This window comes from Netta rufina, assembly GCF_964035555.1.
Source record: "Netta rufina genome assembly, chromosome: 20".
In the NCBI taxonomy this organism is placed as follows: domain Eukaryota; kingdom Metazoa; phylum Chordata; class Aves; order Anseriformes; family Anatidae; genus Netta; species Netta rufina.
In genome coordinates this window covers 9591084-9617585 of record NC_140144.1, presented here as the reverse complement: position 1 = coordinate 9617585, position 26502 = coordinate 9591084, and the positions used below count along the sequence as shown (strand labels likewise).

At 41.2% G+C, this 26502-nt stretch overlaps 2 protein-coding genes across 7 annotated transcripts in view; both read right to left on the bottom strand.

Annotated features, from left to right (window-relative positions):
* Nucleotides 1-431: 431 nt before the first annotated feature.
* Nucleotides 432-8451, bottom strand: INPP5E (inositol polyphosphate-5-phosphatase E; the record flags this gene model as incomplete). Its single annotated transcript, XM_084298932.1, has 10 exons — nucleotides 432-627; nucleotides 1741-1877; nucleotides 2105-2220; nucleotides 2782-2943; nucleotides 3573-3680; nucleotides 4075-4194; nucleotides 4350-4474; nucleotides 5117-5214; nucleotides 5919-6042; nucleotides 7595-8451. The coding sequence occupies 10 exons, from the start codon at nucleotides 8449-8451 to the stop codon at nucleotides 495-497; spliced, it is 1980 nt and encodes a 659-aa protein (XP_084155058.1). The 3' UTR covers nucleotides 432-494.
* Nucleotides 8452-9797: 1346 nt separating this feature from the next.
* Nucleotides 9798-26502, bottom strand: part of SEC16A (SEC16 homolog A, endoplasmic reticulum export factor) — a 29040-nt gene continuing 12335 nt past the window's right edge. For 2 of the 6 annotated variants that reach the window (XM_084299038.1, XM_084299043.1), the window contains 26 exons: nucleotides 25719-25896; nucleotides 24827-24969; nucleotides 23975-24036; nucleotides 23610-23748; nucleotides 23134-23376; nucleotides 22746-22843; nucleotides 21976-22057; nucleotides 21673-21790; nucleotides 21326-21437; nucleotides 20963-21068; nucleotides 20470-20610; nucleotides 20239-20352; nucleotides 19459-19663; nucleotides 19022-19270; nucleotides 18299-18387; nucleotides 17692-17739; nucleotides 17349-17504; nucleotides 16717-16794; nucleotides 16491-16547; nucleotides 15681-15792; nucleotides 15228-15365; nucleotides 14592-14692; nucleotides 14097-14171; nucleotides 13289-13348; nucleotides 12301-12375; nucleotides 9798-11440 (listed from right to left, as the gene is read on the bottom strand). In XM_084299038.1, the coding sequence (XP_084155164.1) occupies nucleotides 11372-11440; nucleotides 12301-12375; nucleotides 13289-13348; nucleotides 14097-14171; nucleotides 14592-14692; nucleotides 15228-15365; nucleotides 15681-15792; nucleotides 16491-16547; nucleotides 16717-16794; nucleotides 17349-17504; nucleotides 17692-17739; nucleotides 18299-18387; nucleotides 19022-19270; nucleotides 19459-19663; nucleotides 20239-20352; nucleotides 20470-20610; nucleotides 20963-21068; nucleotides 21326-21437; nucleotides 21673-21790; nucleotides 21976-22057; nucleotides 22746-22843; nucleotides 23134-23376; nucleotides 23610-23748; nucleotides 23975-24036; nucleotides 24827-24969; nucleotides 25719-25896 (3048 nt within the window). In that variant the 3' untranslated portion in view covers nucleotides 9798-11371. The remainder of the gene's footprint in view (nucleotides 11441-12300; nucleotides 12376-13288; nucleotides 13349-14096; nucleotides 14172-14591; nucleotides 14693-15227; nucleotides 15366-15680; nucleotides 15793-16490; nucleotides 16548-16716; nucleotides 16795-17348; nucleotides 17505-17691; nucleotides 17740-18298; nucleotides 18388-19021; nucleotides 19271-19458; nucleotides 19664-20238; nucleotides 20353-20469; nucleotides 20611-20962; nucleotides 21069-21325; nucleotides 21438-21672; nucleotides 21791-21975; nucleotides 22058-22745; nucleotides 22844-23133; nucleotides 23377-23609; nucleotides 23749-23974; nucleotides 24037-24826; nucleotides 24970-25718; nucleotides 25897-26502) is intronic. The other 4 variants (XM_084299041.1, XM_084299042.1, XM_084299040.1 and 1 more) reach the window with 4 other exon arrangements.

The window sequence follows — 26502 nt, the reverse complement described above, 5'->3', positions numbered from 1 at the left end:
GACTGGTCCCTGTTAAGCATTTGACAGAATACTGCACATTTGGCTATGGATAAGGAAAAAAAAAGAACAACCCCACAACCTGTGTGGGCTTACCAGATCAAATCAAACAGACAAAACAAAACGCCTTTCTGCGGGTTTTTCTTAGGTCCCCTGCCCCCAGTCATGCCGATTCCAAGAGCTGTACATCCTGCGTGGAGTTACCTTAGAACCAAGAGACTGCATCTGGTTGCTCCCAAAGACAGTACGGTTAAAAATAAATCAGTTGCATCTGTTGGAATGGATGTCCTAAATAACTGACTCCATTTTCTTCAGCAAAAGCACTTGAGCTATATGGATTAGCTCATGCAAATGAATCCAGGATGAGGTTTAAGACTTTCTCCACAAGCCACAGCAACTGCCAGAGGTGCTTAGGCAGACAATTCCCTGCAGATTTTGCCGTGGCCTGAAATCTTCTTTCCGGGTACCTCTAACACAAGCGTCGCAGAGTTTTCAGCTCAGGAAATGCTACATATGCTGCTGGATTTTTGGTCCTTTTGCACTCGTCGATTCTGAAGGTCCCTTGTAATCCGCCTCTTTATTCCGATTAAGTAGAGTTCTCTGTCAAACTGCCCTGCAGCAAGTGGAATACTATAGTATTCCAGAACATAAACACGAGCAATTAGAAAAGGCATGAATACATCCCTGTTTGCCCAACACTGCTCAACTAGTTCATACAACAAAGTCCGGATTTTTTTTTTATTATTATTATTTTATTTTTACTTTTTTGAGGTATTCAGATATTGCTGCTGTGGGAGAAAATAAATGAAACAAAGTTCTTCACTATAAATTTAATTGAAGAACATATTGGTCATAGAAGGCAAAAGTACTTTCAACTTAAGCATGAAAATGCCTGCATTCGTAAGAGATATAGATAGAGGGCATTGTTTATGTCTCTAAAACAAAAACAATACTTGGTCAAAAGCTAAACTAACTTACTGTTAACCTGGTGCCCTCACTAGTATGGTTCCTGCAGAACAACAGCTCTGTTCTGCACAGGCCAGAAGGAAATCCAAGCAGCTCACCCTCTGCAATACTTCTATTTAACAGATATTTCATATCCGTAAACAAACCAAAAATCCAATTCTAATTACACTTCTGATCAAGTGCTCTGAGAAGCCATGATTTTCTAGATACTTGGCTTTTGAAATTCTTGAGCGTGCTACTCACAAAAAAGTGGCAAACTAAATTTCAGTGACTTCACTAAATTTTCTAAGTTCTACTAGCACAGCAGCCAACAGTGGAACATGAATTAAAACAGAGGATCTCAAAATTCTCCACTGGCACATAGCTATGTTGAAATGCAATCACCACTGGGGAGTGCAAACAGCACTGACCCCAAAAAGGGAAAGAGGAATACAAGATGAGAGTTATCTGTGCTAATAGGAAAAGCAGAGAGCTGCATCTCAGATAAAACGCAGAGTCACAGTCAATTGCAGTAGATTCCAATTATCTCCCTCAGGAGAATTAAGGGACCTGGCAGCAAGGATTTCTGATGTCAGGGCAAGGCTTAAGCACTGCTCTGAGCACTGACACTGTGTTGGGTAAAAAACCCAAACATGCTACAGGGAGCTGCAGGGGATTAACTCTATTTCAGGAACAACCCCGAGTCCCTGAAAGTCCCTGAGGGGACAAACTCTGAAAAGCAGCATGTCCTCAGGTCACTGCAGTCACGTGCAAAGAACAGCATAAGCAGGTACTTACTTGTCTCTGCCAGGCCTCACTTTCACACGGAACAATGCAAACACAGGCCGATGGTCCGAAGTTTTGATCACAGGACACGATGAGTACTTGACAGCATGGATGTCATCTCTATACCGACTGCGGAACACTACTCGATCCTGGGGGACAGAAAAGAGAGAGGAAAACTGATGGTAACTCCCTTTGCACATCTGTGCTGAAGAGAAGCACTGGTTCAAAAATGCCAGCATGGCCACATGTCCTGCAGACCAACTGCTGCAGGGAGCATATCCAAGGCAGCTTTTTACTGCATGTGAGAATCCCCTCTGGAGGCAGGTAAGAGCCTGAGCAGCCCCTCCAAGCACACTGCTCCCAAATCATCTCTTACTGTGTAGGAAGGAGTCCGTTGTTTGGAGGTGGTGTCATAGCTGTCTTTTCCGATGTCAAACTTGTAGGAAGGACGGAAACGAATGTCAGCCTCTTGGAATCCTTTGAAAATAGATCCTGTAGGGGAAGGGGAGAACAGCATGAACAACAAAACTCCTTCCATCAACCTGGCACACTTTCTGCACTTCTTTGACACTGTTGAACTAATGCTGGCTGGCAACTGCAGGCATGTACATTAGTGACTATAGAAACCTGGGCCTGGGCTCTGGAAAGGTAGGAGGTTCCAAGTTCTTACACAGTGAGAATGCAGAGCTAGTCTGTTGCTATTTAAACAAACGACACTTGGTGCATGCACTTCCCCTTCCCCTGAAAGCTCCCAATGCTTTGCATATGCTGCCTTTTCAAATCTAAACGCCCTAGGTGCTGTGAGAGAATGATGTCCAGCATCAGGATGAAACAAAGCAATAAATAGCCCGGGAGATTACACAATGTACATAGCAAAACGCAGAATTCCCTTTAATAGACTGCCACTGGATTCGACAGCATTTGAGTTCTCTTTTTAGAGATCTTAACAAAAAGCAGTGAAGATCTTTAGGAAATAGGAACCTGGCTGTAATTATTTCTGTGTGTAGGAATCTTTGTTCCTGGAGACTGGGGAGAAAAACAGTTGTTGCTCACCTCTACTCATTTCACTGGTAAGCTGGTCATATGCCAGGAGTTTGGACACGCCTGTTTCTGGGTTCTGGTTCAAGATGGAATCCACAGTTTCACGATCCTTATTGAGTCGGAAATTGAAGTCACCAAACCAGAACACTTCATCAAACCGAGTTGTAACATCACCTGCAAGTTCAAAGCAGAAGCGTCAGTATAAAGGTGAACACTCTGAAAAGTTCCAAAACCAGAAAAAAATCTCCCCAAAAATCCCTGAATCTCACTTTGAGTTTTTAAGGAAATTAGGGTAGCTGATATAGCTACATGCTCATTGAAATTAAACTCTCTTAGTTCTTTAGAAATGGGAACTGTATAATGCATAGTTAACCAAGTACTGCTGGTATGTTCAAGGAACAGACACAAATTATTTCTTTTTTATTAACAAAAGATACAATACTTGAGCATTTTTCTGCCTGCAACCATCGAAAACACTAGTAAAGTGAAACATAGATTTATCGAGACAACAGCAATATTATGTTACCGCTTTTCTGAGAAAAAATATATCGCATTAGAATGCCTTTTTAATGTTCTCCTCCCCTCCATCTTTTTCTTTCAAATATCCCAAAAGATTATGCTCCAGCTCAAATAAAAAAATAATCATGTGAACAAACACCATCTTCACACAAAAAGATGTGGTCTTTTTTTTTATCTACTGCCTTAAATAAGCAGTTCCATTCTCTCTTCCTTCGTGCACTGTCTTTCACTCTACAACAACTCTGTTCATCTAGGCTCATATAGAAGAATGTTTTCACACTTACTAGAGCTGGATCGATATGGATTTGTGTCCGGAACATTCTTGGGAAGTGTAAGTGCTTGAATGGTTTTATTGTAGTCCAGCTTCCTCTCATTCACCTTACTGTCTCCAGCTGAAAAACCAAAAGCCCACTACTGGCAACGATGCATCGTTTTCATTTAATTACCATATCTGATTACAACAGCAGCAGCTTTCGATGGAGATCAGACATGTTCCACACGTAAAATGGAACACTGACCCAGGGAGCACACAGACTTAAAAAATAACAGAAAGTGTGGAAAAAGGAATACAAATTAACAGAGTTCATTTTTGTTTTTCTAAATAGTTCCTTTTCATGTTTGCTACCAAAAAATCCCCCGTCCCTTACTGTTTTCAGCTCAGCAGCCCCAAGCTTTAACTTCATCTGTCTGGTTCCTGTATCCCCCTGCAGCTTTTTTTACTTTTGTATATCAACCCCCTTCCCACCCTCAGTCAGAACACTTCTACCAAGACTGTAAGCATCTCACATGTGAAGTGGGAGGTAATGAAGAGAAAGGAGGTCCCAAAAAACGTGAAGCAGATTCCCAGAGCTCCCTTGGTTTTGATCTGAGATACGATTCGAGTTGTCACCGTGGCATATTCCACTTCTGGAAGGAGAAAGAGAAGCTGCCGTTAGAGAGAAGCCTCCAAAGACAGTAAGCAGGAAAGTCAGGAGGGGGACAGCCCTGGAGAAAAGGCCAAGACACCTGATGGCAGCAGTCCTTTCACCTCCCTATTCTCCAGCTCACACTGGACCACACACCTGAGCAGAACCAGATCAGGTCCCTTCGAATGAAGACCGACATGTAGAGCACTCCGTGCGCAGCAGAGTAGAGCATGACATAGTGGGGGCCCAGTGTCTCTTGCAGGCGGATCTCCCACTCTCTTCTGCAGGAAAGAACAACAGCTGGATCACAAGGACAGCACGAGAGACAATAACCAGGAAAGAAAATCAGCATTTTGAGAACAGTGTAATCCCTCTCACGAAGAAAGGCGAGCAAGCATAAGCAAAACCTCCCCTGCCAAAGCAACGCTGCTGGTCAGCCTGATTTGTAACCACGTTTGCCATGTGGCAGGGTCTGCGTGTTGGTGAGTTGGCGCTTCCAAATCTGAGGAAAAGCAAGTCCCACTGGAAAGATCCTAAAAAAGCAGGGTCTGACACGAGGCTTCAACCTGCTTTTGTAGGGCTTGTCAATCTCAGACGGTCTAGAAAATTTGGAGCAATGTACTAGTAATTAGCACAAGGTTGCTAACACTTAGAGTCAGCCAGTGAGCTGGGTTACAGCTGGCTCAGAAGCCCACTGAACAGGAGTTTTTCTATTTGCTGCCCTGGAAACAGGGCCAAGTTCTATATTTACAGATTTTGTACCATTTTCCTCTAAACCCCATTTTCCCTGGTACTCATGTAACAAAGTTCACAGATTAAATGGGTGGTTTATGGAGAATATGATTGAGATATTTCCAGAACCATTCAAAACAAAGTTACTAGCTAACAGAAAAAGGGACGGTTCATTACATTGTTTTTGCTACCTGTCTGGACAGCCTTCCTGAACTCCGATGACATACATGTCCTGGGCATAGTCAGGATCTGTTGGTAACAAGAAGTCATCCAGATTCACTGGAAGTTCCTGTTATTAAAAAAAATAATAATAAAAAGCAAAGATTTACTACAAAAGTAGAAGGAAAGCCCAGGCAAAGCTATAGATTCCACAGTATAAGGAAACAACTTGGGCTTCAAAAATGGATTAAGTGCTAATACTGAGAATATTCCTTCCCAGAGGCAGACTTCAACTGCTGCCAGTCCAGCAGTAACCAACACTCCACAGCTCAGCCACGTGGTCTGATACTGTGACATCTTTTATTTCCTGTAATGCGTTGTTTTTTTTTTACCAAGTTCATGGGCTGTTTACTGAACACCACAAGTGGTTGCTTGTGTTCTTCCAAGCACAGCATCTCAATCAACAGGTTGAATCAATCCTGAGTTCCTGTGCTATGTAAAGATGTAAGCAGGAGGCCATGCTCTTTTTCAGAGATGTTCTCTTTGTAAGTACTAAATAATCAATCGTTTTCACACAACCCTAATTGCAACAGAGCATAACGGAGCTGCCACAAAATGCCAGAGGAGCACTAGGAAGCTCACTGTTTTCATACCCAATATCTGAGGAACCCTATTCCAATGACTCACCAAGGTGAACATGAGAGGGTAAAGACTCTGAACTCTGGTTGATTAAGAACACAATCATGAACAGAAAAAAGTATCATACCAGCCCTTGTAATAAATATGGGGTAACTCTACCACTGCCAGAACTCTAGAGGACTGATGTGCACATACCTTCTGACCTTGCATGTTCCAGGTAGCCACAAAAATTCCAATATTCCGATCAGGGAAATATCTGCTAAGCTCTTCTGCTCCCAGTAAGGCACCGTTTGCCAGAAGGCTGCCTTCCAAATAGCTTCTGCAAACACAAGACCCATTAAAAAGCATCTCAGAAAATGGTGTGACAGTTGAAATAATGATTTGTAACGCTTGAATCTTGAGTATATACATTTAGCTCAAGAAAACAGAGTTTAGTCTTTATATACTGTTCTGTTTGCTTAAAGTTCATTAGAACATTTGCAGATTTCAGAAACCCATAGTTTAGTGTAATTGACTTTGCAGGGAAATGCAAGACAGCCCGAGCCCTGGTTATTCCCTTGGCATGGTGTAAGACCAAAAGCAGATGCAACACGCCTCCAGGTTACCAGTGCAGAGGGCACTTCAGCCACGTGCCAAGCCTTACGCTCTGCTCACACCTCAGTACTCATCAACCAGAGACAACCCTTACAGGGAGCTCGTGGATCATGCACAAGAGAGCAAAATTGTCATAAACCAGCCAGGACACAAGCACAATGGTAAGAGTGATGCTGCATGGGTTTTGTGATCAAAGACTTATCCTTCCCAAGCCTTCAACCCCCTTCATACCTATTGCAGACACACAGTGAGGTGACTGGTTTGATATTGAAGTACCTCGAAGCAGCCCAGTTTAAATAAACTGAAACCAGTGCCACCATTCCCAATGTTCTGGCACCAAGTTGCTCCTAATCAAGGATTCAAACTCACATTCTTCTTTCAATTCATCTTGTTAAATTATGTGATTTATTGAGTCCGAGGTCATGTTCCACACAGACAGCTCTGCCCCACGCTGCCTGCCTCTCCAGACACCACGCTGTTCACAAAAGCAAGGGGTATTGGCAAAAGGAGAGCAGGTTAAATAAGTATTTTTAATCTTCCTTAAGCTCCATGAGTAACGATGACAGCATGGTGTTAGGCAATGCTGCACAACCCACTGGCCTGCACAGCTCCTCACCCGATGCCGACAGCTTTTCAGAAGGAAGTGCAAGAAAACCCCGGACAAACACGTAACAATCTGAGTGGAATCACATTTTTCCTCAAGAAATTCGTGGAAAACCTGGGGCAGAGGAGCTCCTGCGGTTTACAGCAGATAATTTATTCTTGCCAGAAGCCAAATCTCAACACCTGCAGAGGACGGTCACCTTACAGGACGGTGGCAGGCACGTATGGGCAACTACCACTGATAGTTTCAAACTAAAATATTTGCATGGGGGGGATTTTTTTCCTGCCTAAATTAAGATTTAATTAATTTTCAGTTCAAACCCAAGGTATTTTTGTAGATTACAAAATATATATATATATTCTGAAGTGTTGGCGTGCACAGCTACTGTTCCCTACCTTTCAAAACAGCTTAAATCCTACAAGGAAGCAGACAGCAAATCTTACTTTTGCTTATAAAAAACAATACACAGCCCCAAGGAGAGAATATACAGTATCTGAACTAATCTTTTCATCTTCAAACTGTTGCCACTCACCAAAGCAAGTTAATGAACCCAGAACTCCTGTGATTTACCCATCAGTCCGACGTTCCCTGCCCCTGAGCAGCAGGATTCTGCGCAGCAGCTGGCACCTACCCACAACCAGCAAGCTTTGCCACGAGAAGCTGGGCGACGTACCTGCTCCGGACATCCTTGGAACGAATGGGGGTGAGCAGGCTGAACGTGGATTTCATGGAGTCTGTGGAGCAATTATCGTAGACCATCCCATTGCCGTGTAGCCTGGTATCGCTCAAGCTGCTGCTCACCCTCCCAAACTTGTGCTGAGAATAATGGCGATAATCCATAAAATCTGAGTCAATCCTATTAGCTGTCCTCAGCGTGTGAGAGGCCACGTTGAGCTCCATGGGTGGCAGAGGTCGAGCCGGCATTATTTGGGACAGCCGGGGTTTGCTGCCTGCAAACGCTTTCCCGCGCAGAAGCCCACCAAAGGCACTGGAGATCTCGGAGGCTCGTTTCCCCAGGTCCGAAGTGCTTCCTCTGCTTTTCCCCATGGGACTGGCTTCTGAGGCATCTGGTGAACTGTGCAAGGAATTCGGCTCGCAACACTGACTGCAGGGGGTTGCTCTGCCCCTGACGGGAGGGCTGAGGGACGCTTCCTGCAGAGAACCGTTTGAGGAGCTCGTCTCGTTGGGATCTGTCAGACTTTCCTGACTAGTTCTAAACCTCCTCCACCTCCTCCAGTTTTTCTCATCCAGAGACGCCGCACGCTCCAGTCGGGGTTTCCTAGGAGGCCTTGGGGTGACTGATTTAATTTTCATATTAGCTTTGAGTTCATCCGGTAGAAGCTTTATGGTTTCATTTAAAGAGGTGTCTACACGTCGAGGATCTTCAAAGGTAAGCACGCCATTGCCACTGGCCTCCTTCTTTGCCGCTTTGCCAGCTTTTTTAGCCTGCAGGTCCTGTACTGCTCCACCTCCGGTGCTCTGAGTAACACATGCCCCTGAGTGCTGGGAAAATCCATTTAGAGCACTCATTCTCCTCCTGCGTGCCAGCTACGGACGCTGCTCCATAGGTAGGGCTCCTCACAGCATGCCTCCCTTTCCCTTGCTTAATCTGTAGGTTCACAGCGCTTTACCTGAGCCAGGAAGGCATGGGGTTTGAAGACAGTTCGGTCTTTAGCTGAGAACGAAGGGAAGGCTTACATGCAGGCAGATGCATCGTCTGCAAAACGTCAAGAGGCGGAATACCTGAATTTTTCCAAGAGAAACAGGTAAGAATACAGATTTACTGAGCTGCAAACGGCGGTCCGTAATCATGAACCAAGCTCCCGACAGGACTCCATTCTAGAACGTTTCAATCCTTGTGACAACCTCATTAGGAAACCAATGGTATTTTCGTTTCTACACGAGCAGAACAATGAACTAACTTCCCAGGTGACGCAGGCATCACAGCTACAAACACATTTCTTTAAGAAGAGGCTGTGTAAAGCGTCAGCGTGAAAGCAACTTAGAAATTCCCTTAAAGCCTGGGGTTGCTGTTTTTACGCTCAGGACAGCCCCGCTGTGCAGTGAGTCAGGGCACAAGCAGCCTCCAGGCTGCCCCCAGCCAGGAAATTTCCAGCCTCCACCTCAGCCTCCCACAGCACAGGGACACCGCTGCCACCTCCCCCGATTTCACCCCAACCCCTGCTGTTAACACCCTGAAGCTACCTCCCTGGCAGCTCGAGGGCTGCAGCAGCAGGGTGCAAGGCAGGCAGGCAGGCTCCTCAGCGTTATACCCCCGAGCATCGCACCTGAGGAGCCCCACAACCCACCCACCCCAAGGCGCGACCCCTCTGAAGCGCCCAGCGCGGTTCTCTTATATCACGTCAGGCTCCCAGCTCCTTGAAAAGACCTCGGGGGGGGGCTCTGCCGGCTCCTCTCCGCTGCCCCGGCACCCGAGCTCACCGCTGAGGGGTCCCCACCGCCACCGCCTCCGCCTCACGGTGCCGGCCGCCCCCCGCCTGCCGCCGGCCCGGGCCCCGCCAGCTCCGCCCCGGCTGCTCCAGGCCCGGCCGCAGCAACCGCGGCTCCGTCAGCGCCCCCTGGAGGCCGGAGGAGCGCCCCGCCAGGGCCCGGCCCTGAGGCAAAAAGCGGCCCCGGGGGCTCGCTAACTTCAAAACCAAGCCTTTTTCGCTTAAAAATTAAAAATTAAAAGCTCCTCTTAGCCTACTTCTTCGGTTTGTAACATTTCAACGTTTATAAAGCGCAAACTGCTTCCCGTGCGGTCTCCACACCTCGCTTTAAGCAGGGCTTTTAGCCCTTTCCGCGCACTCAGGAGACACACGGAGCTTCCCTCGACTTGCCCCAGCAATAAACCACAAGAAGTAGTAAAATGTGAAAGTGCTCCAGAGCGCAAAATATTTTATTTAAGAATTTACAGTGTCAAATCTTACACTTAGGAAAGACAGCCGCTCCCAGCTCAGAGGAAGCCTTCTTGAATTAAAGATGTTTGGCAGTCTCTACTGAAAGGAGAAAATAATCAGCGGCCTGGCTGAACTAGAGGAAGCCAAGTGTCTGACTAGGTTTCAGTCACAGAAGAGGAACCCCACGCTGCTGCTCACCGTGCCTGGAATTGAGTAGGGACCACTACGCCAAGGTTTCCGATTCCCCCACACAGCATTATGCTTCAGCTACACACAACCCCTTTTAGAATAAAACGTAAGGCTATCGAGATCTCAGGAAGGTGACATTATTCAGGAGAAGAAAAACTATCAGGGACCAACACCAGCAATTTCACATTCACATTATTTCTACTCATGAGCAGAAATTCAAGTAAAATCAAATAGTGTGGTGGCAAATTCTAAATAAAATATGGCCTAACAATTTAATAAATATTTAAAGTTTATTTCCCTCTTTGCAGATGATTCAGATTCTTCAGTCAATATGAACATTGCATATCATGGTTTTCAAGATTTCCTATATTAATCCTATAGATTTCAACGTCCATCGGTAGAGGTCTAATCCATCTACATTTAGTACGTTTGAAATTCAGCTGTTAGCTATTTAAGACCTTGGTTATTTTAGTAATGGAAATTCAAGAACAGTATTATGCTGATTCTGGCACTCGAGAGGAAAAGACAACTTTCAAGCTGTTACCACCTTAATTACACAGTGCCAGCAGTTTGAGAGAAAGCAAGTAACCGTATTGCACTTAAAAGAACACTCACTCATCAAATAGTACAGCATCGGCTATTATACAGAGAGCTTCTTTCAGACTATACAATTTGCTTTACAAGTAGTCTAAACCACAAACTACATACATACTAGATAAGATCCAAATCAAATTAGTATTAGATTACAGTCACAGTTTTCATTCAATATGGGTCAATTTATTTGGATGAGCTGTGGCCCCCTCCCCCCTTCAAAAAACAAACTAGCACGAGGCATTTCCCAGATGAACATCTTGAATTTCATACATTGACAAACCAAGTCCTGTTTTATAAGCATTACAATTGCGCATGGTCCTCTTAAGGCCACAGAGTGTTATGTTACAATGTGGACATGTTTTTCCCCCACAATGGGACGGGAGCATCCTTCAGAAATTAAGGAATCCCTGAAACTATGCCTTAAAGTCACACTAGTAGGTTTAAAATTATTTTAAGGAATAAATTGCCTATGCAATTTATGAATAATTTTTGTAACAGACAGCAACTATTTCCTCCCTTGTGTCTATTCTTTATCACAGCAAAGCTATTTCTAGCCAGTTCTTTAAAAGGAAAAGTTACATATATTTCATGTTTGGTAATGATTTATGTAGATGAAGTGCAAGTAGGGAGACCCATGAAAAAAATCACCCATCATTAAATTACTGTCCTGTCAACTGCAGCTAGTTCTGATACCATGTGCCATCAGACTGAATAGTTCTTCATATATTCAGAACACGAATGAGAATTCCAAGCAGAGCCACTGTATTCTACTTCAGCGTTGGATACTTCCTCTGTCCTATTCTTCCTGGCCTTGAACTTCCAGTGACTGCAGGAGACTGAAAAAGAGTAACAGGAATAAACAAAAAAAACGTTCTGTAGAAGTGCCATCCTGGAGACAAAATACAAGAAGTTGTCAGTAAAGTCTTGATCCCAACGTTGTTAGCTTAAAGGAGTTAGATTGGTCCATGTGCATGTTTAACACCCTGCATGCGATAGTCTGGATTAAACTAGTAAACCAAAATCAAAACACATAAAAAAATGAAGAGGGTTGACATTCCATCAGACGGTTTTGAATATCAAAGCTAAATCACGTATCAAGAGGTCTGCTGAAGCACCAAATCTCACGATAGTACACTTTTATATAGTTCTCATCTGTATGGTTTCAACAAGGCAGGAGATACTCATCCTGCAGTACTGAGAGCCTGGTTCCATGTACACACACCTTTCCATAAAGGTGCCTGGCCTCTTTTGTTATAATACTTTTTAACCCTTCATACTTGGTTTGAAAACAGATGAAAAAATACAGTGACATTCCAGAATGGGCAGCTGCTCATTCCATTATTTTATCTTGCAAAATTCTTAAGTGCTACAAAGGCAGAGAAAGAGCAGAAGGACACTCTGTGACAGACTGGATTCTCTCACTATATGGATCACCTGGGAATGGGGGAAAGAACACAACTACATGGTAAAAATATCTGGGAGGAAAAAAAAAGACAAAATTCATACTGATATTTAAGGCTACACCGAGTTACTTATTAAAGGTAGACGTGGACTCAGCTCACTTAAAACAAGATTGTTCAGCATGACTGATTTACTCAAGCAACATTTAATTACTTGTTTGAACTCTCAGGGCTAACAAGTCTCTATCTTTTTGTTCAATAGTTTAGTTCAAAGTAACAACGAGGCCTTTACTCACTTGTGCAAATTGAGAAGGATTGTAGAACTGTACTGTTCCTGCTGAAGGTCCCCCCGAAGGTGGTACAGCGGCAGGCTAGAAAGTAGATTATACAAAAGTTACGGAACTGCAGAGCTTCACTGCCTCTCAGACTTGGTTTGCTTAGTCATACAGAGAAAATATTCACAGTAATAATGCCAACAATATGGACAGAGCAGCATATTATAACAACTGCAAAAAGTGCTGGTACAGTTTGCATCCATTTCTTTAATATTATTTGCTTAATGTAGGAATTGGCAAAACAATGTCACATGCATAAACTGTAAATAGCTCTGAAAATCCAAAGCATGCAAAACCAAAACAAGACGTTGGTGCGACTTCACTGCATTAGTACCTTCTGGTTTTGTTAGTAGACCTCAGGACTTGCCCAAAAATAAACATTCTATGTCAAGTTTTGCTTTACTAAAAACTATCAGAAAGAGTTTGTGTCACTCCTTTACAGTGACCCCAGACTACTCCCAGAACAGCAGAGATGAAGCATTCCTTTAATTCCTACAGGGGCTTTTGCAGATGAAACAGGCAATGGTATTATTACCAACTTGAGATTGGCAGCAGCAGAATGACAAGGTTTAGTTTCATTGGGTCATTTGGGGAAGTGGTAGGTTGATTTTTCTTAGTTTGGAGGTTTTTTGTTTGCTGTTTTTTTTACATCAATTGACGAGTTTGGTAACCCAGGAAAGAGCTAATCAAAATTACTAAGTAAATCTCTTAGGAACATGAATATAAACAAAAAGCATGCCTGGATTACATGCATTCTCATAAACACAAAAGTCTGAAGACCCTGTTTGAGTGTTAAAAGGAACACTGCATCATTAGTCACTTTGAAGGTTATTTCTGTGAAATGAGAAGGGAAAATGACTAAAAGTAGCATTAGTATTTAAGCAAATGCAAAATAAAGAGTGGAAAAGTAAACACGTTAACATAAATGAGAATGGCCAGCCACATGTACCTGATTAAAATGCTGGCTTACTTCACGTGATAATGAACTCATTGAACTAGAGCGCGAAAGCTACAAAACAGCAAGAACACACAAATACAAAAAAACACAAATAAAAAAGTCGTCATGCATGTCACTGCCCCAAGCTTTCAGTTGTTTTATTTAATTATAAAAGTCTCACTCTGCCAAAGGTTAAACCAACTTCAAGTTAAAAAAAAATGTAAAGCCAGAAGTTAGTTTAAATCAAAAGGACTTCTTAAAGCACAAAATTATGTAGATACAGAAAACATTTAGTAGGAATAAAGGTAATGTTACTCTGCCTGGCACACAGCAATCTATTCTCCTCTTTGTGTCTCACATTTAATATTAGTGAAATTATATGCATGCACAGAGGCAAGAAGAGATCCTTAAAGTGCTATTGACATTTTACTCTGAAAAGGCTTTTATAAGTTTACATATATCGAACAAGCAGATCACACCACAGAAAGTAGGACTCTGAACTTCTCATACGGACTTAGAGGTCTCTTCTGTACAATTTTGGAAGAGTCATATGACACCATCTTGCCTGGTCACAAGCATCTGCATCCATCACAGAATTATAGAAAAACCCAGGTTGGAAGAGACCTCAAAAAGATCATCTAGTCCCACCTTTGGTAGGAAAAGCGAGACCAGATGAGATTACCTAGCATCCTGTCCAACTGCATCTTGAATCAGTTACTTGCCATTTAGATGGCCCATGTTAAGAGCACTACAAAATAATGGTTAAAATACGCTTCACGAGTCATTAGCTAACCACTTTGAACCAAGTCTGAAGTCTTACCTCTCCTGATTGGAAGCCATCAGGGTTGGAAACAGGAAGCCCAGATCCAGGTGGAAGGATTGGAGGGTTTAAATACTAAAGAAAAACAATGCACTCTTTTTTAAATCTTAATTACCATAACTCACTACAATGTTATTTCACCTTTCTGCTATATTAATCCCATTGTAGCAAACAACTTTGCAATACATGAAGTCAGATGAAAACACACCACGTATGGCTACTTCCTATGTCCTTGGTCCATTTCCTAACACATACTGCACACACGAAATGTGCAGTCCTGCCAAGTTGGGAATTACAACTTTTCATGGGCTTCCTACTTCCATTTTCACTTGTATTTCCATTCTCCAGTTCTTAAACTAAAACACAGGGATTATGTTTGTGTAATAACAACAATATGCTTTGTACATCCTTCAGCTATGATGCTACTGTTGAGAATCTTCAATCATTTTTATGAGAAGTTTGAACAATATATACAAGACATTCTTTTTAACATACCTCTGGATCAGCAGCTGCAGCAGGTTCTGTGTTGGTTTGGTTTGCAGCTGGAGTGTGCTCTGCTGCACCACTCCCTTCCATCGGCTGGGGTTCCCCTGGAACTACAAAGGAAATGGGATTTAGTCAGACACACCAAATCAGGGGGGTTTGACTTCAAAGAATAAGAAGCAGGGTCATAAGCAGAACTGAATTTGTACAATACCAGTCTTCTTCCAGGGAATAAAAAAAAGGCAATTTAAAGAGTGCAGTATCAATATCTACAGGTGTCTCAGTATTGTTTGCAAGTTTGCAATCAGGAGATGCATACAGTTTATACAGATCAATTTGGTGCAGGGCAACATGTAGTAAAAATGTACCAATTTTTAAGAAATCAGCCCCCCAAAATCAAAAAAAGACAAAATAAACCAAATCAAAACAAGCAAAACCCCAATCTCCTTTGTTTGCAGAGTGCAGAGCTGGGCTTTATTAATTTATTTTACTGCAGTTCCCAGACTGATTCCTCTTTAAAAGGGATTGGAGTTAGTGAGGTTGAATGCCATGAAATGTTCATTAAAGGCTACATAATGCACACACTGGCAAAAGTGACTTTAAGGTAACCATATAACCTCTTTACAAGTTTAACCACGCACAACACACCTGAGTTTGGAACAAAGACATTTGCAGGAACTGGCATTGGTGCCAACGGGGCAAACAGATCTGCCGGTGCAGGAACAGCACCACTCGACTTGGTTCCACCTGGATTCAGAACATCGACATAACGGGCTCTGCTTCCTGCTAAAATAGAGAAATCCAGAAATAACAGAGATAAGTCTCGTGTTATTCATCTCCATGTCTATTTTCAACGGTCTGCTGGTTAAACTGCCTTTCAGAATCAGAAAGTAATGCTGCAGGGATACAAACAATAATACCCAAGTCACAATGTCATGGTGACAGCAATCACAATGCAGAAGTTAGGCACAAAGCCAAAAATAGACACAGATCCATGACATCACTGAGATGCCAACTGCTCCTAAGCACCCCTAGAAAAGCCAAGAGTTTTGTCTTCATATTTTATGCAATAGAAAATGTGAAGTCTTCCATGTCTGTTACCTGCTCTTCTGGAGAACATGTTGACAGGGGCACTAGGTGGGCCTCCAGGCCCAGACGGAGCAGTCTGGGGAACTTTAGGAAATCCTGTTGGAGGTGGTGGTGGAGGTTTACTCTGCCGGGAGAACAAAAAAGAAAAAAAATCATTGACTGAGAGTGTCTGTCTGACTTCCTCCTTTTCCTTACCTACTCCAGAACACAAAACATTGCAAGATGCATGTCAGTATACCCAATGTGGATCAATATTTCTTATCTTACTCCATATAACTCCTTATCTAACGTCAAGATGTTTCTACACATCTTGACACCCCATCTACATTCACTCTAAAAGGAAATATTTACAACCATGGTTCTCATCATTTGCTTATGCTTTGAAATAGTTCTTTACAAATAAGGATGGACAGGGTGGGTGATTTTCCTTGCTTTACAATGCGTTACATTTTCAGAACTAAGAACTCTTCTCTACTTCCCCTCTCCCACTCACCCCCCTAGTCTGTTTTCAGCAAATCAATTAACAAGCTATTTTCCAGGTGGTATCCACTTGTGCGAAGAGATACATTGAACTAAGTCTAGAATAAATTCCTTTGTAAACTCAGTCACAACAACTGGATCTACACCAGCATGTGAAGATATAAATGGTTTCATAAATATGTGGACTATACAAATATGTTACTCGTTGCTTAGCTTCAAAATGTTGCACGTTTTAATCCAAATTCAGTAAAAGTCAGTAAAATTGTAAGCCAGTACAGATTTTAGTTTGAAGAAGTAAAAGGTCCTCAGTATTTTATTTTATTTTATTTTATTTTTTTTTACCTCTTCTTCTGGTTCATCCAAATTAACCCAGCGCTGTTTCTGTTCATCCCAAACAATCTACAGGGAAACCAGAGCCAAAAATTAGCAGTTCAACAAAGCTGGAATATACACAGATTAATTTTTACACACATTTGTTTACTTGTTAAAACAATGTTCATCTGTCATCCAGGAAGTCTCTCTGAACCAATTAAGATGTACAAAGGTTTTTGTGATTTAGCGGACTTACAGATTTGTTTTTGTCATCTGGAAGGTGAGCTTCATTCTTTCCTTTCCCCATCAGCCAGCGAAACCAGTTTGCACCGGTCTAAAATATAAATATATCTATTTAGTTGATTTTCTCAACACTGTCTTTACAGGCAAATCAAAAGAATTTCATGTAATAATTAGTTTTCTGTTAGAGACTTCAACTGTAATATAAAAAACACCAGGAAAGATGCCCTCAGCTAAACTAAATGGTATCGTTCTGAGAGATGGAAGAAAGAATTCAGAGGTAATATGCCACAAATGAAAACTAGTCCTTATAAATGGCAGCCTGAGAAAACAGGGGAAAAGGGCCAACACACAGAAGTGGTGTAAGGAGAGGAAAATAAACAAGTAGGGGTAAACCCACTGTGGTGGATGGGAGTTGGATGAAAGAGAAGGTGTTTGTTTTTAATGTAAAGGGAAATTGCTCTGAATTCATTCCCAGCGAAAACAAGCTGCCGGAGGAGCAATGCTTCAGTGCATGTAGAGGCAGCTAGTGGTAGCACAAACTTCAATATGGGTGTATAAAAATGTCTAGATGTTGTAAAAGCCAAGACAATGTTACCACGCATCCCGCAAATCTCAACCTACAACTACCTCACTTAGCAAGTTTACCTTTCTAGATGCTGTCTCTTTTTTTACTTCTTTTTTAGTCTCTTTCCCTACAGGAACAGGTGGAGGAGAAGGCTGTTTTGCTGCAGAGTTGGATCTTTCTCGTCCCACAGAATGAGCAGAGGACTCTGAAGTTGTCCGTGACCTTCGCCCATAGCCCTGTATCATGAATACATGGGAAAGCACAAAGCTGTCACTGCTGGAGCGAACTGATTACACTCCATCTTGCTAAGCAAATTCTTTCTTTGAGATGTTAGTAATAGGAAGAAATCCAAATACACCAGTAAAAAGTAAATGTAAATAAGAACAAAGACTTAGTGGAAGAAGCAGCCTGCTCATGGCATACCATATATGCTGAAGACTGAGATGCAGATCTGGATCTTCGTCCTGGTGCCTGGTTAGATATAAAGCCAGGACATGCTTAATAAGCAAGCAGCTAAATATCTGACACAACATTCACTATTACAAATTCCCATATTATTCAAGACATTCAAGCTGGTTATTTGGGTACTTCTATGTCCTCTGACGTGTAGGATGGACCAAAAAAAGAGCTGATGTCTGGCCAAGTAATTACACGGTCATATAACTAATCCAATACAAAGTTAAATCAGGTCGCTGCTGTGCAGACCAATCAGCCCACAAGGGGAAAGATATAAAAATGCTGCACCAGACAGCAATTGCTGCAATTCCACCCTCCCCCTTCTAGATTAGGCCGGCTGTTCTTCTAATGTTCATACAGCAACTCTAACATTAAAAAAAAATAATAATTAATCACCGTTTCTTTTGTTAGCATAGTTAGGAATTAATTATTCCAACGAAGGGAAGGAGAATGGGGAGGACAAATTAAGCTTCAAACCTAAATGAAGAGCAAGACAGACCCCCAATACACTTTGTGATTGCAAAGACATGCAACACAGCTGACGTGCCAAAGAGATGTATAAAACAAAAGATACCATGCTAGCCATTCTGTTGTAGAAATCTTCCTCTCTCTGTTCAGGGAAAGAGTTTCGTGAAGGAGACTCTGGAGGAATTCTCTGCATTCCTTAAAAAGCAGAATTACACTATGTTAGTGGGGAAAAAACCACAAAACTAAATGCTTTTAAAGTAAAGTTTTTCACTAGTTATGAGTTTTGTGCTATTAAGAGCCTGATCTTTTACAAAACATAAAATGCAGTTGGTGTGATTTTTTTGTTTCTACTGCACAGATATAGGTTAGAGCAGGGTGAGCAATGCAACCATCAGAATGGAGACAATACCAGGTTCTTCATATCTCTAACACAACTGTCAACACATCTATCCTTGCCTTCACGTGTGTCACGTTCTGCGGTCACAGGATTAAAAATTAACACGGTGCTAGAAGCTACTGCCCAGAGACAGAAATCCCTGATGCTCCAATCACAGACCCTCAAGGCAGAGCAAGTGGCAATTGCAGTGCATTCCCCAATTCCAAGGTACAGAAAATTGCCTGGTTTATGTCTAAATCATAACTTGCTGATTCTGACCTCTCTTTTAAACTAAGCCAATACTAAATGAATACTAAAGCTTTCCACAGATGTTTCTGTAACTTAATATCATCTTACTAAATATAAAAATCCAAGACTTGTCTCACTATTTTATAAATTTTGAGATGCTTTGTATTAACCCCCAAAATAGTTAATTCCCCTAAGATTCCAGACCTGTTTCCAGATTTGTCTGCTCTTCTTCCCGTGACTCGGTTTCTTGTGGTGGCCCTCCTGGTGGTAGCGTTGACCCCATATACAGCGGTGATGGTTCAGCTCCATACTGATTTGGAAACCCTGGAGGTGCAAAGCCAGGGCCTGGACCAACGGGCTGAGAAGCCACTGGGTAGAAGGGGACACTTCGGACAGCTTCCTGGTCACCAGGAGGAATCACAGCAGCTGACCCATCAAGTATAGCCTGAGGTGCTAGGGCACAAAATAAAGTTAAGAGCTGTAACTAAACAGAACCTTTCATCCTGTGAATAAGATGAAATAATGCTGAAATTAAATTTCACTCTTAAATGATTTCTTATATTAGAAACCCAAAACATTTACTTTCTCTCTTTGTCATGAAGAAACATGAAATGTCATAAAGAAGGCTATGAGACACTAACCTGAAGGCATCAGCTGCACACTTTGCATCTGTTGAGACATATTGGGTAATAAGGATGCTAACAATGCATTTTCAGTGCCCGGGCCCATGTCATGGCCAACTCCTCCTCCATCATATTGACTGGTATGGTCTAATTCAGAGCTTGGTGTGCTACACGGATACTGTTGTGGTGTGGATCTGTCTGTGTTATAAGCTATTGCACCCTCCTGCACAAAAAAAAATATAGTAACTCTACCAGATGTTAAGTTCATAACTAAAGAAATATATAGAAAATTAAATCTTAGGGTGATAACACCGTAATTTTTGTTGCTGCTGTTTTATTGAACTGTTAGGTCAGTTTTTGCATTTCTAATGGATCTTTTTCAATAACTATTTCTCCCTTTCCATTCTGTTACAATTTAGCTATACTAATTCACACAGCATTTTTGCTTTTTCTCCCTCCTCCCTTTTTACTGGCAAGCAGATCGCCTGCTTACAACAGGAGTTGCTGCATTAGTTCCTTAATGAGCCTTGTGATTCTCCTCACATTACAGTACTAAGAAAAATCTGTTATGTAACATACACTACCCTTTAAACTACTCAGTACTGTATCTTAAGGCACTAAAGTGTGATAAATGCACTTATCTTGAATTATGCTATCTGTATTTTATGGCATGGCTATATCATGAGGTAATCACTTCATACGTTTCTGTAATTAGTAATATGAATAAAGCCATTCAAAAACTGGATTTATACTAACCCTAAAAAGGGAATAGTTCATGTTGGAAAGTACATTCTTTACCTTGATCTGTCCATCCACATGGCGAAGCCTTACCAACCAGGAAGGTTCAACAAGAGATTCTTGTTCTGGTTTCTCTTTTATCTGTGGATCAAACAGGCGCAGTTGCGATGACATCTAGAAAAAGAAGTCATTGTAAAATTTCAGTTAACCAGCAACCAAAAAAGGCAACGTTAGCCACAGCTTATCACCTACAGCATGAAGCCACAAACACTTAATTCTTCCGTATGTTACCTGAATTAGCTGGCCAATGAGTACAGGTGAATAGTAGTGTGGATCTTTGAGGACAGTTCTGGAAATCACTTCACAATAATGGAAGGCCTGAGCAGCAAGTCCCATTTCAGCAAGTCGGCAAGCATAGATGAATTTGAAAACCTATGGAACGCAAGCAGGTGAAACAAATCAAGCAGTGAGAACATTCTTGGGAACATCCAATGGAAATTATTATTTGCCTACAGGTAGCATCAACAAATCCTGCTAGATTTTTCTTTTGCAATATATGATAACAGAATTTAAAATTCCAAAGTTCAGAATGCACAGATAAAAAATGTTAAAAAAAAAAAAAGACAGATTAAGTGACAAAACAGGGAAAAAGCTATCTTGCGCTATGCTACCGATAAATATTTCCAGCTACCATGGATAAAGTATCTTCTATGCTGAATAAAGCACATATGAGAGATGAACACCTTGCATAGAAGCTGCAAAAATGTATGAAATATCTCTTCACCTGGAAATTGGGCAAGCAGTCAGGCTGAGTTCCTAGTGACTGTGCGTATTCATAGGCTTCTGTTCTTTGAATGGCTTCATTGGTGGCAAACTTAAAAAATGGCAAGCTATTGGGGAATAGGAGAAGAAAAATACTACTTGACATTCAGATCATATATAAACAATAAGTATAGATATGTCAGTTAGAAATAAAGTCAGAAAGGTAGCTTTTAAACAGACAGTATAAATAACTTAAACGCCTCAAACAAGGTCAGGGCATCAGACAGTTCTCAAAAACTGCTGTAGCTAGTTATGATGAGGGGAGCAGTGCAACCCAGTCTTGCCAGCATCAAAAAGGGATATTAAAAAAAAAGGAAAGCCAAACCTATGATTTGATCCAATTAGGACAAGTTTTGTTGTCTTCCTTGTGTAAACTCCAAAACCAACTTGGGCCATCAGGTAACAGAAGTGAGCAGCATCAAGCAATCCTTTAGAAGCTGTAGGAAAATAAGTGACAGAACTCAGAATATTTTGTCTTGATAACACACCATATAATTCAGTGGCCCACACTGTTCTGGCTTTGTACTTAAATACCCTCATAGCACAGACAAGCCTGTATAGAACTGTTCCACTTTATATTTTACACAGCAATTGCTGTTTAAGTGCTGAAAAATTAATTTTTGTCAGAAAGCTTTTCCTTCAGTCATCACCAGTTCATCCCCCAGGAGTTACCAAGAGTGTCTCCCATGGTCGCAATAGTCCTGGATTCCAAGTCCACATTGTTTGTCAAGTTGGATAACACCATTGCTAGATGAGGCCTCCAGTCTCCCCATTTCTCATCTCCACAGCACTAAAATTAGAAGAATTCGTTAGTCAAATCAGTGTCCGAAGCTCTGCATGGTTAAGTGTTTAAACCTAAAAAAGGACAAAACTTATTTGTCTAAGAAGAGCACGTGGAAAGATTACTGTTATGAACTACGCTACTCACTGCAGTACCCCGTTAAGACTCAACTGCAGCTCACACTCCAATCTTACCGTGGATGCAGCTGGCATCCTTCCAGACATGAGCTGGTAAACAGTCTGCAGAGGGTCATTAATCGGGAGACTGTTGGCAAATCTACAGAGACATTATACAGAAAACCAAACAACAAATATTGGGTAAGCAGTTAAAATATATTTGAACACTCAGCCACAGTTAATCTTGCTTACTTTAAGACAAGGAAGCGCTGCTTGAAAATATTACATCGAATAAGCAACTGCCCCCACTGGATAATATTCAAAAGCGAAGTATTATTAATTACCTGCATCTGCCACTTTGACTTATATCAATCCAAGCTAGGAAAAACCTCATGATTCTCCCCATGCCAGATGACTAGACTTAGTACCTGATTTCACAAGCTCAGGAGGCAGAAAGTTTATCTGTCTATAGACAAAGCATGCATGAACACATCAACAGAAGTTGACAGTTGTTTTTTTGTGCCATCCCGTTTTCTCCCCCCACACAAAGCCTGACCAACAGCGCCTGTCAAACTAGCCCATGGATTACTGTGGTTAAAATATCCTTTAAATGGAAGGAGTGCATAGAATAACTTCTCGGGTTTAAGCTTATGGCCTGGAGACCTCAGAAGAAAAAGCAACAGCTTACATGAATCAACTGAACACAGATGTAAAATCAAAGCGTAATTATTGCATGAGCTATTAAAGATAACTCATGATTTTGACATTAAGATGTCTGAAGCACCAGACCACACTCTAGCGGAATAGGCAGACCATTTCATATTAATCAATAACAAGAAAAATTGTACCTGGTCATAACTCTTGCATGCGTTCTGCTGTCCATCTTGCTGGCAAGTAGCAGAGCATGACCCCATAAGCCATGCTTCATGGCTGATTCCAACGCATCCTAAATTAATACAGAAATTAGTTTCCTGCATTAGCTTAACATATTAGTCAGTAAGAGTGACTTTTTACAGTAGTATTTTGACTTAAATGTTTGTTTCGTTCACGTGCTAACAGAAGAAATATAACTTTTATTTTATAAACTGTAGGACGCAGCATTTTTCCATCAGTGCAGCACAGTGTTATGAAATATACACACTGCAAGTAGCAAGAATGATTTTCACTGATGCTTAGAGCTTTCAGATATTTGAAAAATAAGTAAATAAGAGACAGTATTTGAATATAAGCATTCACCTTCTTACGGCCATAAAGCAGCAACTCTCTGAATCTCTCTGTCTCTTTCTCAAGAGTGTCAATCGTGGTTATAAGACTATCAGTGAGAAATGAGAGCTGAGCTTCACCAGATTCCTCTTCTACTTGTTCCAAAGCCTCATTAGTGAAATCAATCAAATTTGCTTCATTAGGGGACTTTCCAGGAAGCCATACTGTTTTATGATCTCGGAGCAAAAGTTCAGCCAAGTCTGTTCCCACAACAGTCTATAATATGCAGTAGGGAAAGAAAAAAAAAAAAAGCTGTTATTTCAACATTGCCTTCATGTTGTTTTCAACAAGATTTAACTATCAGCACCTCTGAGAACAAGTGACCAGATTACCTGCTCCATCAACTGTTCATTACAGGTAAGTCACTATACACATATTACTTCTACAGAAATACCAGTTTCTGTATAAAAGGTTTTAGAAAGGACAAAAGGTCAAGCAGTGAAACATACCCCATTCTGCCTGCACAACAGAACAATGAAGTCCCAAAGCAGACTTGCAGATTCTTTGTCAATTAAATTTTCATTCTTGAAGCACTGTGTAGATTTATTTTGTGCAAAATTAATAACGTCCACTTTATGGGTGTCATCCCTGGAAGAAGAAAAAAGCATTTAATGAGGCAAATATAAAATATTCAGATCATTATCATGACTAGTATGAGGAACAAATTTAAAGCTCACCCTACCATTTATACAAGTAAAAAACAACAAATATTTTAGTTTAAGTTCTGTAATCTACAATTGCAGGACAATAAAAACTTTGATGAAGGAATGAAATACAAAAGTGAGATTTTTTTGAAAAATCAGTTAGGACATACTTAGCAAGAGGACCAGGAAACGCTCTCATCTCTTCTTGCTCTGGAGAGTGCTGCATCATAGTCTAAAGACACAAACATAAACCATCCGAATTTTTTATAACTACACTTTTTTTGGTTTTAAGAATAAAAAAAACAAACCCAAACATATCTATATTATAATCAACAGCTATTGCTCTTGAAATATATACGGTGGCTTTCAACCTGCATAAGGATAATAAATTACAAGATCTACTTCTTGACTGGGGAGGAACATTCTGTAGCAAAATACAAAAATATTCCTCGTATCTCCTCAATAATTTTCCTGCTGCCGTTCTAGTGTTTGCGTGCAATTCTACTTCCTTCTACTGATATTTTACCCAATGAATCCTACTCTCATCACGTAAACCAGTCCTTACACACATTTTACATCACTGGAGTGCTGCAGTTCTTTGTAGAGGCATAGGAAGAACAAAAATATGCACACGATATTTAATCCCCAGTCAATCAAGATAACAAGCTGTCCTTTGTCCTTGTACATTCTCTGCAGGGCTATGATCTCTCTAGGAACAGTATTACATTAGTAACAAACAAACAAAAAAACTCCAGCACTTCTAGAAAGTAAGGATTTTACGCAAACATAATTATAAGGAGCTGGATGATCTAACCATGCCTATGCCATCTCTCATTGAAAAGGAATTGCTAAGTTACCACTTCACTTACAGCTACAGAGCAAACCACAATAGATAAATATACAAAGATTACATGCACTGATGTATTAAAGAAATACAGGAAGCTACAGACCTAAGTCCCCTACTCCCCTTCCGAAACAAAGGTCTGTACTCCTCCACCCTCCTTTTTGCTTATGAACTTTACCTCCATACTGTGTATTTCAACCAGAGCTGGCTGTCCTTCTGAAGGCAGGTTTGGCAGCACTTTTATTAAGAATCCCCCAGGACCAAACCTAGCACACAGATGAGGCACTGAAAATTTCTCAGGCGTTGAGGGCCTTAAAGGTGCTGAAGTAGGGAGAAAAGAAAATAAGATAAAGTGACCTGACTTGCAACAAAATAGACATGCTGATGTATTTATTTAATTCAGTAATCCTGCAGTACTAGTGGAGAAAAAAAAAATACAATTTGGCTAAACTTCGTAAGCAACAATTAATCATTTCCATTAAATTCTCAAAGATCTTCTGAAGATTTGCCACAAAGAACAAAACTAGACTAAAGAACTCTAAAATCCACTTATTGCTTTAATACAGAGGCTTTACTTGTTTGTCTTAGACATCTCAATATAAACATATGACATCTTCAAAGAGCTAATGACTTCAAGAAACTCTAGAAAACCTTTTCCAGATGAACCATGTTTTCTCATGGAAAAGGGTAAAAAAACGTGGATAAATCTGAAGTTTAAGATAAATTTTAATCATTCCCCCAGAAGCATACACAATGCAATTCAAAAATATATCTAAAAAAGTGTTTACAAATGCAAGTATGCAATATTTAATGGCAATCACCATCTAGCTACTCCCGTTCTGTGAAATACCCATGTTTCAGCAAGCAAGAAGCTATCCTTTTGCTGAACAGGGAAGAACTTTGTTCACGTATACATACTGTAAATAGGAGTGCTTTCCTATTAACACGCTTAACAAATACACAAAAGTGATCTCATGCACTACAAACATTAACAGAAGTACAAACTACCACCAATAAACAACCTCACAAGCACAGTCCCTTCCCTTCTCCTTCCCCGACGGTGCCAATACCTTGTTCTACAGTTGACCATCCAGTTTCAGTCGGGTAGCCATAATCTGTAAAAGGCTGTTGTCCACCAAAGTTAGGAGCATATCCACCATACGTATAATCTGCATGCAGCGACACTGCCTGTGCAGTAGTTTCATAGGCATTAGCCGTTAGATCATGGTTACTTCTATACAGCTGGCTCTAAATAGATCATATTAGTAGTCGTCAGCAGAGAGCGTGAAGTTACACAAAGCAAGCAATACTGCAGGCATGACAAGGCAGCAAGCATCCCCCCCATCATCAGCTGCTTCAGTTCTTCCAATGGTTCTTAAACCAGGTTTACTACACTTGAAAACACTGCCCTGCAAATCACCTGGTACAATAGCCTGCAGAAGATAATCTCTCAGTGGTCTCCCCTCAATGCTTTTACTACCATTTGATCTGTTCACATTTGATCTGTTCAGTTCTCTCACCACCACAAGAATCACCTGAATATTACTCGTGTTTTTCAGATATTTGTAATTATGGCATAAATAGATAAGTAATCAGCTAGGTTTGGTTTTTGCTTGTGAAGTCAAGATACCATCATACAACACTGAGTTAGTCTTTTAACAGATCCCATGCTTGTGATCAGAAAAATGGCAACGCCAAAAGCCAGACATCAACTCCAGCCAAGCACAGTAAAGGCAAAGTTCTCACAACCATATGGATTAAGTATTTTTTTTTCCATTTCTGCATGTGTGGCAACTGACACAGCTGAGTACTGATTTTGGTTAAAGTTCTACTGATAACTGTGATAAATGCTAA